Below are 14,633 nucleotides of genomic sequence, written 5' to 3'. Positions count from 1 at the left end.
TTCCGCATCTGAAAAAACAAGTGGCTGAACTATTGATTGCACTTTTTCTGGAGTTCTCCTGAAACCAATCCGACTAGTAGCTATCACCTGTACGGCGGCTCCGGACGACTGCGAGTAGCCGTTTCATCCTTGCGCAATCTCTACCGCCACTATGCACACTTGAGCTTTGCCACGACTTTGAGCGATTGCGTTTCTTCATCTTCACACTTTTGCGATATGCCATTATCCAATGAGGAGCTTGGCGACTATATAGCGTCTTTAGAGCGCCTACTCCAAGGGAACCCTGCAGGCCAGACCGCTGCCCTCACAGGTTACGTGCATAAGCTCGATGCGTTTGCAGCAAGTGGGGACAATGAGGCCATAGAGAAGACCTTGCAGCTGTTTGGGACGGCTGTTGGCGGTCGTAGTACGTTATGCCTCTGTCCAAAGTCAACCCTGCTGACACTGTATAGAAAGATGGCAGGCCCCGTTCCGCGACAGCGGCATCCTTGCTTACGCTCTTCGTGGCTTGTCTGCCGTTCGCCATGAAGATCCCGTGGCAAAGCAATATCTGAGAGTCATCGGCAACTCGGTTGCTGATAACGGTACTGTAACCTGATGAGATCCTTGTACGACGCAAACAGTCTGACTGGAGTCAAGATACCAACAGAGAGCTCGCCGTGAGAGAGCTCGGTGCCATCGCTGGCTGCCTTCCCTCGCCAGAACTACGCTTGACCACTTTGGCCGTACTTTTCAACCTTTGTAATGACTTTGGTGAGCAATGCCACAGGATCCTCCAGACATGCAGCTCATGCAGATAGAACCCGCCAAAGCTGCGGCGGCCGCTCTCAGACTGGATGCCACAATATGCACCTTCCTAGTACTGGACAGAATTCCGGAAGCAGCGCTAGATTACGCCACGGACCTACTGAGCTGGACTACGAGCAACCTGAGCGACGCCCAGTTCAAAGACGAAGTTTCGCTGGAAACATTCAAGAGTCTGCTGAATGTAGCACTGCAATACGATGAAGACCATCATCTGGAGTACGTGGCCATCCTGGTACATTATCTCCAAGATCCAGAGTTCCAGCAAAGGATAGCAACACCGAAACTTCTCGACGACCTTGTGACCCTGATGCTGGAGTTTGAGGCTCGATTGGAGCCAGAGGACATCGAAGCCGTCTTCCAGGAACTCGCAACAAGCAAAAACGCGGATACCACCACATCAGACGAAGCGCAGGTTCTTCTAATGGCTCAACTCATTGGGCTGCTATCTGCCGCTTCAGCAACAGATGTGTTTGCACGAAGCTTCAACGTCAGAAGTCCTGTTATCGAAAGGCTGGAAGCAAAGCTCCGCGCACCTTGGGAGAGCGCATACCCATCTACGATATGCGCTTGTGTCATGGTCGGAAACCTGGCCATGTCTGATGAGGTTTGCATAGATATGGTTAAGATCATGGAACTTCACGTTCGATTGATTGTGATTCTTAAGAAGAGCACTAAGCCTGCGCTTCTTTATGCTGCCGCTGGTTTTATGCGGCATCTTACGTTTCCAGAGGCTAACAGGGCTTTGCTTGCAGATGCCGGACTCATGGAAGCGTGTTGTCGCATGCTCGTACTAGACGACCCTTCAGTTCGAGGCGAGGCGGCAGCTATGCTGTGCAAGCTCGTTACCGGCAACTTCTACAACATCGAGAAAGTCATGTACGAGACCGTCGGTCCTGACACAGAAGCCATCGACCCAGACATCTCAGCCGATACCGTAATCTTCTCACACATTGTCGAGCAAGCCCTCGCTCCGTCCGCACCACTCCCAAGTACTACGATGAAGAACCCAATGATCGAGCTTGGCCGTACCATCGTCGCCATGCTGCGATATCTTGGACGGCCAAACGCCGAAAAAGACGTTGAAGCAGTGCAAATACAGATCTTACAAGTACCCCAGATAGCCAAACCAATTGCCCAACTTGTACGGCAGCGCTTCTACCCCGAAGCCCGATCCGAAGGACTACTCGGCCTAGGCCTGCTGGCCCAAACTCTCGAAGGCGCCGCAGCCATCGCCGAAGAGATAAAAGAGGACAGCGGCCTCCTCGAAACAATCAAAGAGCACGCCAACGCAACGGAAGTTGGTCTCGCGCAGCAATCCCCATCAACAGCTAGCCGAGACCACCAAAACGCGATTGTGCTGCTCCAGGCGCTGCAGAACAATGCGGTAAGAGAACTCCAAGAAGCCGTCGGGGAAGTACTAAGGACTTCCAGACTGACCAAATGGACGCAATACTCTCGCATTAGACAGTCTCTGTCTAAACACCAAGGGCGTCGCTCTTCTGGCGACGTCAGCACACTAGGTAGCCCTGGAGGCGCCTCGCCGGGGAGAGTTAGAGAGTTGGCTCGCAGAGCTACTACTGATTCTCCTGGCATGTCTCCGGGGAGGGCTAGGGGGTCTACGCTTGCGAGTGAGACCAACTCAGATGAGCGGCCACGGACCCCTGTGAGGGTTCGGGAGGTTATTGGCGAAATTGAAGAGGTTTCTCCGAAGACGATGGTTAAGGAGTCACCGGCGAGGGAACGGTTAAAGGGTAAAGGCATGAAGCGGACGAACACGGCACCACAATGATTTTGATGATGGGTTATGTCTTATGTTTTTAGTATCTACTCTACTTCTTCTTAATAATGCACTCTCCACTTATGAATACTATAACACTGGCATCGCTTTTGCTGAGAGCCGTACTCGAATATTGTAGTCGCCACTTCAACTAAACCATGTGTGCTGGGTGGAAACCCTCACTTAACACCACATCACGCCACGTCCAAACCACCATATCAATCAGATAAACCCTCAAACGATCTCCAACAAATGGAAGACAAGCGAAAAGCAGTGAATAATCAGCGCAGTGGCGTCTGCCTATCCTCAGCCTCACTCCGCAGCATCAGCGTAATCAAGAGCGCTCTGATTGGCCAGACGAGCCACTCACGTGCTTTCTCCCGCTAGCAATCCAGGGTCCATGACATAGTATGCAGAGGAGAGTTGGGGTATAAAGAAGAGCTGTCTGTCGATTGAATACAGCTATTCACAAGACAAACTCTACCAACCTACTATACACTACTTCTCGATCTCGCAAACCTACAACTACAACTACAACTACATCCTCAACTCTACCAACCAACCACCACAACATCCAAGATGGTCTGCTGCGGACGTAACAACGGCACCTGCGTGTGCGCTCAAGAGGCAAAGTGCTCGTGTGGAAAGCAGCCAGCGCTTCAATGCAGTATGTCGCTCCCTTCTTTCCTTCACCTTATGCCCTCTCTCCCCAGTCCGTATACCCAATATCCACCACCTACCGCCTACTACTCACCATCATATAACCGATACATGTATACTAACGTATCAACAGCCTGCGACAAGGCCGCCACCGAGAACAAGCTTCCCGCCGACTCCTCAGCTTGCGCGTGCGGAAAGCGGACAGAGGATGCGTGCAACTGCGGTCGCGCTGACAACGGATCGTCGAACCTCGAGACCGACTTCACTACTAGCAAGTAGATGGTGTGATTGTGTGGTGTGACAAGGATGGAGCCTCTGGATCGTGGCGTGAGGGTGGCATGGAAGGGAGTTTTCGGCGTTTATATGGGACGATCGAAGGATCGAGGGTATACCTGATATCAGTGAATGATGATTTGAAAGTTCAAAGCTGTCCTATGCCTATGATGTCTCATACTGTTCGTGATGGGCGCGTTGACGCGTCTTGCTACGGATGCGCGTGTTCATCTCCACTGAGTTCCTTGCCCTAGGTATTGACCGTACGATATGTCTTAGGAGCTGTGTTGGAAGCTTTCGCGTGTTTGAGAAACATTGTATAGTGGATGTAGCCGCTGCCTTCTTGGTCCCTGTGCACCTAATCGTGTTGCGTGTGGCATCTCATCGATAGCTTGCGGAGCTCGGGGGAGAGCGATGGGACGGTCGGAGCTGGATACACAGTAGATCTCAAGGCTGCTACGGCATTGCTGAAAGGTGCCTGATTCAGTACTGCCCAAGGTCGAGTGCATGGAGCTGCACTTGCCATAAGGGTCAAGATCGCGATGTCTTGATCCTACTTTGACTCGCACGGGCAGGAGCTACCACGCTAGACCCTGTTTGCTTGGCATCCATGTGTAGAACATCCACTTCTTCCCACCGTCAGTTGTGCATCCAGAGAAACAACTAGATAGCTTGCCGGGGTGTTGTGCGTCTTCCTTGCTTGTTCCAATTCCATGTCCTGCTCTCGATTGCGCCATAAGCCTGCAGCCAGCGTCTAGAAAGCGCTGACAGGCGCCCCTTTCGCGAACTATCGACCTCCGCTCCGCAGCGCGCACGCCGGCATAAACCCTGCCTCGAGGCCCGTACCGCACCATTCCATAGCGCACCACCACTACCGCCGCCGCATTGTCGGGCTACTTACCAGGTGGGAACCGCCCACCCACCACGTCGTCTACTACCACCAGCATGGCGGCCTCGGTCACTTCCAAGATGGCAGCGAGGGCTGGTGGAGGCCTCTTCAGCCGGGAGCAGTCGGGCAACGTGCCCACGATGCGAGGTACATGACGGCATGCCCACAGACAACGGACCGAAGCTCACACGCGGACAGGATTGGTTTCATTCATCGCAGACCTCAGGAATGCTCGCGCGAGAGAACTGGAAGAGAAGCGCATCAACAAGGAATTGGCCAACATACGGTGGGTACACGCTGCCGAGTTCTAAGCATATCCGGAAGGCTAACAGTGCTGCAGGCAAAAGTTCAGAGGTACCTCTCCATGGATACACCTTCCCAATGACCTGCTCTGACAGAACTCCCCCCAGATGCCGGCCTAAATGGCTACCAGAAGAAGAAATACGTCTGCAAGGTACATACGCCACTCACCGACTCTCCTGGCCTATTGCTGACCCTCGCAGCTCCTCTACATATACATCCTCGGTTGGAACGTCGATTTCGGACATCTCGAAGCGGTCAACCTCATCTCCGCGACCAAATACTCGGAGAAGCAGATCGGATATCTCGCCGTTACCCTATTCCTGCACGAGGAGCACGAACTGCTACACCTGGTCGTTAACAGCATCAGGAAGGACTTGCTGGACCACAATGAGCTCAACAACTGTCTGGCACTGCATGCGATTGCGAACGTGGGTGGAAAAGAGTTGGGAGAGGCACTAAGCGCCGAGGTCCATAGGCTTCTTATATCACCGTGAGTGGCATGAGCTGGATTCCGTGGCCAAGCTGACGTCGGACAGGGCCTCCAAGGCATTCGTGAAGAAGAAGGCCGCCCTTACCCTCCTGCGACTATACCGGAAACACCCTGCGATCGTACAGCACGAATGGGCGGAACGGATAATATCTCTTATGGACGATCCCGACATGGGCGTGGCGCTCTCGGTCACATCCTTGGTCACAGCACTCGTTCAGGACAACACCGAACAGTACAAGGGAAGCTACAACAAAGCCGCGAATAGGCTGAAGCGCATAGTCGTGGACAACGAGTGTGCCGAAGGCTACTTCTACTACAAGGTGCCATGTCCGTGGATACTGGTCAAGCTGCTCAAGTTGCTGCAGTACTACCCACCTCCCGGTTCGTATCGTCACTAGCTACTGCGAGCTCATGCTGACTGAAACAGAGGACTCACATATCCGGAAACTGATTCGCGAAGCGCTCCAGAAGATCATGGACTCCGCCCTCGAAATGCCCAAGAACGTACAGCAGAACAACGCGCAAAATGCCGTCCTCTTCGAAGCGATCAACCTCGTAATACACCTCGACACAGAGCAAGATTTGATGGTACAAATATCGCAACGGCTGGGCAAATTCATTGCATCTCGGGAAACCAACGTGCGTTATCTTGGATTGGAGGCCATGACACATCTGGCTGCTCGATCGGAGAATCTGGACCCCATCAAGAAGCACCAAGCAATCATCATCGGATCGTTAAGAGACAGGGATATCAGTGTGCGAAGGCAAGGTCTGGACTTGCTCTACAGCATGTGTGATCCGACGAATGCGCAAGCCATCGTGAACGAACTCCTCCGATACCTACAATCCGCCGACTACGCGATACGAGAAGAGATGGTACTGAAAATTGCGATCCTTACAGAGAAGTACGCTACGGATGTTCAGTGGTATGTGGATATATCGCTACGACTGATCGCCATGGCTGGAGACCACGTTAGCGACGAAGTCTGGCAACGAGTTATCCAGATCACGACGAACAACGAAGAGCTACAAGTGTACGCCGCGCAAACGATCCTGCAGTACATCAAGTCGGACTGCCATGAGACGCTTGTGAAGATTGGCGGTTACCTGCTTGGAGAGTTTGGCCACTTGATCGCGGATAGCAAAGGATGCAGCCCAATTGAGCAGTTCATGGCGTTGAGTGCGAAGATGCGAGGCTGCTCGTCAACGACACGGGCGATACTTTTGTCATGTTACGTCAAGTACGTGAACTTGTTCCCTGAGATCAAGCCTCAGCTTCTTCAGGCTTTCCGCGCCTACAGCCACTCGCTCGACTCTGAACTCCAGCAAAGAGCATGCGAGTACCTTACACTCGCCACCATGCCGACGGACGATCTATTGCGCACCGTATGCGACGAGATGCCTCCTTACCCAGAACGGACATCAGCACTGCTTTCGCGGTTACACCAGAAGCATGCCACTACTAGCGATAAGCGAACGTGGGTGATTGGTGGCAAGGATGCGAATGCAGACCTCAAAGAATTTGGTCTTGCGAGGCAAAATACGTCTGCTGGTGTGAAGCGAAGCTTCACCGAACCCGTACCAAAGGATGCCAAGACCGGCGCGGCAAATGGCGCCAACGGTGTCACAGCGATATCAAGCGATTTGGAGGGGCTGGATCTCAACATGGATTTGAGCAAGGCTTCCAAAGCACCAAACCTCGCAAGCGCGGCTCATCTCAGTCCCGACTGGGAGGTTGGGTACACTCGTCTCTTACTACGACCGGAAGGTGTCCTCTACGAAGACCAGCAAATACAGATCGGCCTACGAACAGAATATCGCGGACAATTGGGCGCTCTTATCTTCTACTTCACGAACAAGTCACAGTTCTCCATGGGATCTTTCACAACGACGCTCGACAATAGGTCATCGGAAACCTTGAAAACAGACATCAAGGGTCTACCCGACACCTCCATTGCGCCCGAAGGCCAAACGCAGCAAACCATCATGTTCGAATGCAAGAACGTCTTCATCGACCCGCCAACCATCCGTATATCCTACCTCGCCGGAGCACTACAGGGTCTGACCCTCCAACTACCAGTCCTCCTACACAAGTACATGGAAGGCGCTGAACTCAGCGCAGAAGACTTTTTCAAACGCTGGAAGCAGATCGGCGGTGCCCCCCGCGAACATCAGAGTATTTTCGGCCTGATCAACAAGAACCGAACGATGGACTCTGAGTTCGTGCAAAAGGTGGTCAAGGGCTTCAAGTGGGGTATTGTGACTGGTGTGGATCCTAATGTTAAGAATATCGTCGGTGCGACGGTGTTGCATTCGAGTGAGGGCAAGTTTGGGTGCTTGTTGAGGCTGGAACCGAACTTCGAAACACAGGTATGTTGGTGTGCGTTGACAAGGGAAAAGAGAAAGCTAACGAGAAACAGATGTACCGGATTACGATTCGTGCGACTGATGAGTCGGTTCCGCCTGTTTTGGTCAAGGCTATGCAAGACCGCCTTTCGCAGGGTATTGAGGGCATGGCTTAGATACCAGCTCTCATCTCGATCACCGCCATCACCAACACCACTTATTCTTACACCATCACCTCACTGATGTGTACACACTTGGAACCTTTTGTTCATATACTAATGTTTTTGTCTGGGAACTTTGGGCTGTTGAGATAGAGCGAAAGAGTCTGAGCTAGGCTGCATGTGTAGCGTTCATTCTTGAGGAGAAGGAGGAAAACATTGAGATATGGCGCATACCCTTGTTTCTGGCTCATGTAGCATGATTACATATATATTGGAGCGTTTTTTGTTTCGTGGTAACTTGGGTTTGGTGTGAAGTGATGATAGTACTTTGCTGATGCTGATAGGTGATCTGAATGCTCGTAGATGATGTTAATGCTTGAGTGAGCTTGAGGTTCTTCGCGGAGGAAGGTTGCAGCTTCCTTTGACCTTGGTTGGATGACCACTTGACTTAGTCACTCATCAGAAACAGGCCCGAGCCCGAGCCAAAGATGTAATCTGGTTTTTATTGATTATTTGCTCATAGTGATCGCTCATTCGTAGCGAACGGTGGCTCGTTAGCCAGTGTTGCAGCATTGGGCAGTGCATGCGTGCGGGTGCTTACCCCACCAAGGCTGAGTACGGCTTGGCTCAGGTGCGACTCCGCCCTACGCTGCTTTCTTAAGATTTCTTGTGCCGATGTTTGCATTGTAGTTCTCCGTCCGTTTCTGTTCACTCTTTCACCATGTCTTTTGGCTTCTCTGTTGGTGACTTCATCGGTGCAGCCGCCTTAACACAGCGTTTGATCCAAGCGATCAATGGTAGCCATGACGCAGGCGAAGATTATCGAGGAGCACTCCGTGAGCTAAGATGTATGCAGGAAGCATTCATCCGAGTCAGCTGTTTAGGCGAAAGTCGACATGTCGCCCAAGCTACGTTTAAATCGGCTTCGTGGATAGCCATGGAGACTATGAAGATTATTGAATTATTTCTAGACAAAACGAAGAAGTACGACAAAAGACTTGGTGGACTAGGGAGTCCTGGTATGGCGCAAAATTGCAGGAAAGTTGGGTGGGCCTTGTATAAGGCAGATGATATGAAGAAGCTGAGAGAAACATTGCACGCAAGGTTAAATTCGTTGAACCTATTGCTGGTGGCCGCTAATCTGTAAGTGAAGACGTCAGCATGCTTCGTGCATTCATTGACTTAGATTGAAGTGAGCCCATCGGTACTGGCGACATCACAACGTACGTAGCAAGTGACGAGCAATCAGTTCCGGAAGAGCACCGCGCGTCGACCACCCGAAACGACTCATTGCAGCCAGATATTCCGCACGTGCTGGCCGCATCGAGTATCATGGAGCCGGCTCCCGCTACAATACCACAGCCTATTATTTCAGGCATTGACAACGCGGCAACGGTGTTGGATGTCGATGTCCAATCGCCTATCTCATCAACGGAAGCTCAATCGGCACGGGATGCTGTAAGCATGTCCTATGCACCTATCTCTCTGACGACGTTCTCGCCTACAGAGATAGTATCATTGGTCACCGACTCTTCCCGGCGCTCGACGAGAATAAAAGAGATCGCAATGCTATTGCGTACATTGATGCGAATGGGAGAGTGTCAACTAGACCTAGTCGATTCCAACGAATTTACCTCGCTAGTGGATCAAATCTGTGAGAAAGATATACCCCTTTACAACCGACCTGCAGTAGTCTTGTCAAAAGCACCCATCAAGTTCAAGGATGCGGTCGGCCGAAAGTTTAGCTTCCCATGGAACTCATGCAAGACATGGAAGGTAATACTCAGTATGTTCGCCATCAATTGATCATCTTACTGACTTGAAGCCAAGGGGATGGAAGAATTGATTAATCAAGCTTTCTTACATGTCGATGTGATTGGACCACACGTACACGAAGGACACTATGATCTCGTCGGCCCTGATGGTGAGATTATCCTTCCACAAGTGTGGGAAGAAATGATACAGCCCGACTGGGCTATCACCATGCATATGTGGCCGATGCCTGAACTGCCATCTCTACCGCCTGGTGGTCCTCTACCCCCTCCTCCTCCTCCGCCCCCCAACACGGAAATGTTCAAGTCTTCACACCTGCTGATAGGAAAGCGAAGACCACGAAGAAGACGACAGCCATCGGTTGACGCAGGTTCATATCATGAGACACCTCTGGTAGACTTGCAAACGCCGCAATCCCCTTCACTCACAGGAACATTAGTCATGAACACTGGTTACCGACTGTCTTCAGAAACTGACCACGGGTCTACTCAATCAGCGTCGCAAACGAGCTGCACGTCCATATCAGATGAGGACGTCGTGGAAGAATGAGCAAAAGACTGGAACGTGAAGTTGTAGCAGAAAGCAGCGTGGCAAATACATCACTGTAAAATGGAAGCTTTCATGCCCACACATCGGAGCGCGGCGGAGACAATACACAGGCGCGCCACATGCAACGCCACCAAAGTCAATCAACATGCCTACATTTCATTATTACGTAGCCCCTAGTTACTCGCATACAACCAGTATAATACAAACAATACCTAAGCAGCAGGATCCAAGAATCCCTCCAACGTCTCATAGTTCAACGGCTTGAACAACTCGTTACTCAAATCCGCGCCGCTACTTCCCAGCAAGCCTTCGAAGTTCTCGAATGCTGCGTCGAAATTCAACCAGTCCGGTGACTGTTCTGCGAAACCGAAACCGGCGGGAGGGCCCGTCATAGGCGCGCGATCTGCGCGTTCGCTGCTTGTGGGGTGTTGACCGGGTGTCGGAGCGGGTATGGGGTTGAGGAGACTGGTCATAGGCGAGTTGGCGTGAGTATGGTTTTGATGTTGTTGTTGTAGCCGAGGGTCGATGGGCGTTTCTCCCATATTTTGCGACCATGGCTGCGACTGGTTCTGTGGTGGCAGCTGGTTGTTGTGTGTGTTTTGCGGTGCTGGCGGCTCCGTCTTCGGCTCGGTCGGACGGGGTTCGGCTGGCACAGGTACAGGCGTGTTGACAGCGTTGGTATTACGTCCTGCCGCATTGCTAAGCACAGCTCGTCCCAGATCAGCTGTCGTGCCTGCAGACCACCATGCGTTTCGCAAACGGTCGAGGAGGCGGACGCATTGCTTGAGCTCTTCGGTGGCGCGGTTGACGTGGACCTTTAGGCGGCGAGAGCGGAAGTGACGATATACCACGCTGAGGGCTACACCGAGTGCGTAGGGTACTATCGGAAGCGGTGGGAGTAGCTCGGGGGATTCAGCGTTGAGAAGATGGATCACTCGTGTAGCCGAGAGACTCTGTCGGACGTAAGAGGGTGTTGACTTGACCGGCGCGTTGATGGAGAGGGATTTGTGGGAGGCCATGCACATGGTATGATGGAAGAGCGATAGAAGACCTGAGGAAATTAGCAAAACTGGAACTTCAGTATTTGGAGCAGCTTACTCATGATAGGGCCATCGAGCTTATCTTCGCCGTCTCCAACCATCTCTTCAAACCCTAAGAAGTCATCACCTTCCCAGCCTGTCTCTTCAGCGGCTCTGCCAGGCCTATAGTAGTCGATGACCTTGTCCAACATCTCGGAGATTTGAAGCCAAATACCGAATGGGCTTGACCTTTTCTCTGGATCTTGGGGGAGCTGTCTCAAGCTGTTGTCGCGGTCGTGCATCAGTAAAGGTCTCCCGTTCATACAAGCATTGATCTTGTCCAGACTCCAGAGGCACCAAAAGACATCTTCCAAGTTGCCTTGAGATTCTGAACTCTGGTTCTTCCACTGATGTCCAAATTGGAGGCCAAAGGTATGTGCGTGATGAATTGCTTGTGCTAGATGCATAGAAGCTTGCTCAGCGCCATCTGGACCTTCGCAATGAAGTGATATCAGAGCAAGCACTTGGATGAGCACGACGCGATTCTTCTCTAGCTTTGCTTCGATCCCAACAATGACGGCATTGTAGAGCCTTTGAGAGAACTCGCGTGGATTGAGTGGCTGCGTTTCGTTACCCAAGTAAAGGTGCTTGGCGGCTGTTGCGTGTTTTGAAGCGACGATACAAATCGCTTGCATCAGAATTCGAGGTTCCCGACCATAGTTGTACTGCTCGTAGAACAACTCCTTGTCCACAAGCGGGAGCAGTGGATGGACGTAGCTGAAGTAGATCTCGAGAAGCGCAGTTTGGTTCATACGAGAAGGGAGTATATCAACTCCGACCGCGTCTAGGTAGGTTAGGAGAGCCCTAGATACCTGAGCCTCCTGGTTGGAATGCGGACCTGTTTCTACTATCCGCGAAGCGCCTGAGCCCACTTGCGACGATGTCTGTCTCTGATCTCGTTCTTCGATCCATTGTCCAATGGGAGGGTGACTGGGCGACTGAGCAGTCTTTCCACGCTCGGAATGAACTTGCTCCCGCAAGACGGCTTCAGGGTTGAGATAGCCCAAAAAGTTGGGTGGTGTTTGGACTGTATGGTCCGAGGCCGGGCTTTGCGGCGGCGGCATTGTGGATTGAGCATGGCCGTAGTCTCCACGCGCCCCCCTGGGATCATGGGGATGATAATGTCCGTTCGTTGAAGGGCTGTCTGAGGATGGATTGCTTCCGCCACCACTTTGGGGAACGCTACCGCCACCGCCCGTTGCTCCTTCGTCATCATCAAAGGTGTGCGAGCACCTTTTCTAGTATAGCGTTAGATGAATACCTTGATAGGTTTACGGTACTACTGTAGCTTACTCTGCGCTTCTTGCATGATTCGCATGCGCGATGGACTCCTACGCGACGCTGTTAGCTGCTGCTTGTTGTGTGCTGCGCACGGCCTATACGCACTTTTGCGCTTTCGGAAAAACTCGTTGTTCGCGGCAAATGTTATCATTGTCGACATGTCGGTGGCCTGTGAGCGCGCTTCGTTCCGACAGCGCAGCAGGTCGTGTATCGCAAGTAAGAGTTGCTTGTTCTCCGTAAGACAACACGAGGTTGACGTTGCCAAGGTGGTGTTTCGTACACGTGATGACGGTCGCGCGCCTGCCGCCTCCGCATTTGCTGGCGCTTGTGGAGCCGAGGCGATGGTTTGGCCGCCAAAACCGTGAAACCGCAGGTATTACGAAACCTGCTCTCTACCGTTCGCACGTTGCGGAGCAGCCCGGCTCGTCAACGTGGCTTACACCAACCCATATCCTGAAGCATACGCTGTGTTTTATTGTTTATGTGCTAACAGGCAGAAGCCGATGTAGCCCTCATAATGCGCTTTCGTCGATAACGAGCTTTTGCGGAGCTCATCTCGATACGGTCTCTCACTGCGTCGCTCCCCTTCCGTCCGTCCCGTCTCGCTCTATCACCGATACGGTTGCGCCTCCTATCACCGATAGTGCTGCTAATCAGAGTCGCTCTAGTCGACTTGACGTATCCCCGCACCGAGAGACACGAGTACTCCCGTCTCTCACCTTGTTTCACAATTGCATCCGAGGGTTCCTTTCAATATCATTCGCAAAAGCTATGGATAGCTCGTTACAATGCGACATCGCAGTATCTGTGGATGGCGAATGAAGCAGCCCTGGAGGGCGTCCCGCACCTGTTCCAATCTTACGTACCTTTCTCGGGCCTTCGTATACAATGCGCGGACCACGTGCCTAGAGAAGACATGTTAGTAGTATCTGACAGCCCTTACCGCACGCTTGATCGATATGAGTTGGATGACATGGCAGGCCTCCAATTACCAGCGCGCGTTCCACAGCGTGCGAAATGAATAAATACACCAACAAGCCAATTCAAAAACAGGACATCCGGGAGGGACTTACGAACGTTTCATGGCTTGTCGAACTCGCAATGTTAGAGTCTGGATATCTTCGCTACACCTGAACAAGTTCATGTGCTCGGCGCAACCGGCATGTATTTGTCTGAAGGTGCCCTCATCGCATTCTCAGCTCGATTCAATACTGCACATACCAAGCTGTTTGGCGCTCGCTAGGTTTGCTTCTTCGTTTGACGTGACAAGGAAGGTCACAAACTGTTTAGACTCCCCAGTATAAGTAGATCCACATAAGAGCTACTGATGCACCCAAAGCACTCCTAGAATGGTCAAGACGGAAATAGGTCTTACGGACCTTGCACGCGAGACACGCCAGAGAATTTACGATTTTGTTTCCAACGACGCCGGAGATCAGACTATCAAGGTGACGCTAGACCAGCACGACAAGCTCCGATTCGAGAATGGCAACACGATCTTTGACCTTGTCCTGACGGCCAAGATCTTTGCAAAGGAGGTTTTATCCTATCTGTTTCAATACATCACCTTCACATTGACAGACAGTCTGCGTACCTGCAGCCCCATCGTCCAAGCTTTCTTCCATGCATTCAAGCCCGATGCGAAGATTCGCGCTAAGAAGAGTGCCATACCATTCGCGGCCTCCTCGATCTGGCACACTTCACGCATCCATTCGTCCTCGAATCCGACCAGAGGCATCATGGAGGCACCATTCCTAGCGCCGAATCCAACTCATACGTACTCTCAAAGCTAGGTTCAGACTTTGGCAATGACCTCGCTCAGACAACATGGGTCTTGCTAAGGGATCTTGAATATGCAATCCAGCTACTAAACCAAATGTCAGGTCTCAAGAGCGTCAAACTTGGTGTCGACGTCATTGAGTTCATAGCCTGTAGTATCCGTCGCGATCCAAGGGAACGCTCTTCTAACCTCGCTGGTCTTCTTGAACAGGTCAGTCAAGGTACGAGTGGAGTAGACCCCGCAAGCCACCATCTGCTTAGAGCTCTGCTCATATTCAATGGGGTGGGCAAATTACGCAAGGTTCAATTGGAACTACATTGGAACAACTTTGTATTGGAAAGGTACCGAGAGGCCGGCGTAGTCTTTGGACCCCCATGGACGAATGCAGTGAGACAAGAGATGGAAGAGTGCTTCGAGGACATGGTCTTCGCATGGAACACGGGCTTAATTGAGTAGAGACACATT

The 14,633-nt window shown here is 51.9% G+C and overlaps 6 protein-coding genes across 6 annotated transcripts; 5 read left to right on the top strand and 1 right to left on the bottom strand.

The window, feature by feature from the left end:
- Positions 1-7: 7 nt before the first annotated feature.
- BKA58DRAFT_393402 (armadillo-type protein) lies at positions 8-2,839 on the top strand. The gene is made up of 4 exons (XM_046171093.1): positions 8-406; positions 453-584; positions 640-753; positions 801-2,839. Exons 1-4 carry the CDS (start codon positions 217-219, stop codon positions 2,594-2,596), a joined length of 2,232 nt encoding a protein of 743 aa, XP_046020870.1. The 5' UTR covers positions 8-216; the 3' UTR covers positions 2,597-2,839.
- Positions 2,840-3,670, top strand: BKA58DRAFT_393399 (uncharacterized protein). Its single transcript, XM_046171092.1, has 2 exons — positions 2,840-3,296; positions 3,378-3,670. The coding sequence occupies exons 1-2, from the start codon at positions 3,164-3,166 to the stop codon at positions 3,521-3,523; spliced, it is 279 nt and encodes a 92-aa protein (XP_046020869.1). The 5' UTR covers positions 2,840-3,163; the 3' UTR covers positions 3,524-3,670.
- A 478-nt stretch (positions 3,671-4,148) lies between these two features.
- BKA58DRAFT_393396 (adaptin N terminal region-domain-containing protein) lies at positions 4,149-8,101 on the top strand. Its single transcript, XM_046171091.1, has 8 exons — positions 4,149-4,553; positions 4,605-4,692; positions 4,747-4,760; positions 4,817-4,860; positions 4,910-5,199; positions 5,246-5,580; positions 5,627-7,569; positions 7,620-8,101. The coding sequence occupies exons 1-8, from the start codon at positions 4,463-4,465 to the stop codon at positions 7,719-7,721; spliced, it is 2,907 nt and encodes a 968-aa protein (XP_046020868.1). The 5' UTR covers positions 4,149-4,462; the 3' UTR covers positions 7,722-8,101.
- A 629-nt stretch (positions 8,102-8,730) lies between these two features.
- BKA58DRAFT_51878 (uncharacterized protein) lies at positions 8,731-10,134 on the top strand. The gene is made up of 3 exons (XM_046175433.1): positions 8,731-8,849; positions 8,904-9,482; positions 9,537-10,134. The coding sequence occupies exons 2-3, from the start codon at positions 9,039-9,041 to the stop codon at positions 10,026-10,028; spliced, it is 936 nt and encodes a 311-aa protein (XP_046020867.1). The 5' UTR covers positions 8,731-8,849; positions 8,904-9,038; the 3' UTR covers positions 10,029-10,134.
- A 35-nt stretch (positions 10,135-10,169) lies between these two features.
- Positions 10,170-12,668, bottom strand: BKA58DRAFT_432309 (fungal-specific transcription factor domain-containing protein). Its single transcript, XM_046173123.1, has 4 exons — positions 12,494-12,668; positions 12,401-12,438; positions 11,127-12,345; positions 10,170-11,079 (listed from the first exon to the last, which is right to left on the bottom strand). The coding sequence occupies exons 1-4, from the start codon at positions 12,546-12,548 to the stop codon at positions 10,241-10,243; spliced, it is 2,151 nt and encodes a 716-aa protein (XP_046020866.1). The 5' UTR covers positions 12,549-12,668; the 3' UTR covers positions 10,170-10,240.
- A 1,069-nt stretch (positions 12,669-13,737) lies between these two features.
- BKA58DRAFT_444183 (uncharacterized protein) lies at positions 13,738-14,624 on the top strand (the record flags this gene model as incomplete). Its single annotated transcript, XM_046174047.1, has 2 exons — positions 13,738-13,978; positions 14,047-14,624. The coding sequence occupies 2 exons, from the start codon at positions 13,738-13,740 to the stop codon at positions 14,622-14,624; spliced, it is 819 nt and encodes a 272-aa protein (XP_046020865.1).
- Between the last annotated feature and the right edge of the window lie 9 nt (positions 14,625-14,633).

This window comes from Alternaria rosae, assembly GCF_020736505.1.
Source record: "Alternaria rosae strain MPI-PUGE-AT-0040 chromosome Unknown BKA58scaffold_11, whole genome shotgun sequence".
NCBI classification, from domain to species: Eukaryota; Fungi; Ascomycota; class Dothideomycetes; order Pleosporales; family Pleosporaceae; genus Alternaria; species Alternaria rosae.
This window is presented reverse-complemented; position numbering and strand designations above follow the sequence as displayed.

Coding starts and splice junctions, on each gene's coding strand:
- BKA58DRAFT_393402 (XM_046171093.1), top strand. CDS start 217: ATGCCATTATCCAATGAGGAGCTTGGCGACTATATAGCGTCTTTAGAG. Junction 407..452: donor GACGGCTGTTGGCGGTCGTA/GTACGTTATGCC, acceptor GACACTGTATAG/AAAGATGGCAGGCCCCGTTC. Junction 585..639: donor CAACTCGGTTGCTGATAACG/GTACTGTAACCT, acceptor ACTGGAGTCAAG/ATACCAACAGAGAGCTCGCC.
- BKA58DRAFT_51878 (XM_046175433.1), top strand. CDS start 9,039: ATGGAGCCGGCTCCCGCTACAATACCACAGCCTATTATTTCAGGCATT. Junction 9,483..9,536: donor ACTCATGCAAGACATGGAAG/GTAATACTCAGT, acceptor CTTGAAGCCAAG/GGGATGGAAGAATTGATTAA.
- BKA58DRAFT_393399 (XM_046171092.1), top strand. CDS start 3,164: ATGGTCTGCTGCGGACGTAACAACGGCACCTGCGTGTGCGCTCAAGAG. Junction 3,297..3,377: donor CCTTATGCCCTCTCTCCCCA/GTCCGTATACCC, acceptor ACGTATCAACAG/CCTGCGACAAGGCCGCCACC.
- BKA58DRAFT_393396 (XM_046171091.1), top strand. CDS start 4,463: ATGGCGGCCTCGGTCACTTCCAAGATGGCAGCGAGGGCTGGTGGAGGC. Junction 5,200..5,245: donor CATAGGCTTCTTATATCACC/GTGAGTGGCATG, acceptor GACGTCGGACAG/GGCCTCCAAGGCATTCGTGA. Junction 7,570..7,619: donor AACCGAACTTCGAAACACAG/GTATGTTGGTGT, acceptor AACGAGAAACAG/ATGTACCGGATTACGATTCG.
- BKA58DRAFT_432309 (XM_046173123.1), bottom strand. CDS start 12,548: ATGTCGACAATGATAACATTTGCCGCGAACAACGAGTTTTTCCGAAAG. Junction 12,346..12,400: donor AATCATGCAAGAAGCGCAGA/GTAAGCTACAGT, acceptor ACGCTATACTAG/AAAAGGTGCTCGCACACCTT. Junction 11,080..11,126: donor GCTCGATGGCCCTATCATGA/GTAAGCTGCTCC, acceptor TAATTTCCTCAG/GTCTTCTATCGCTCTTCCAT.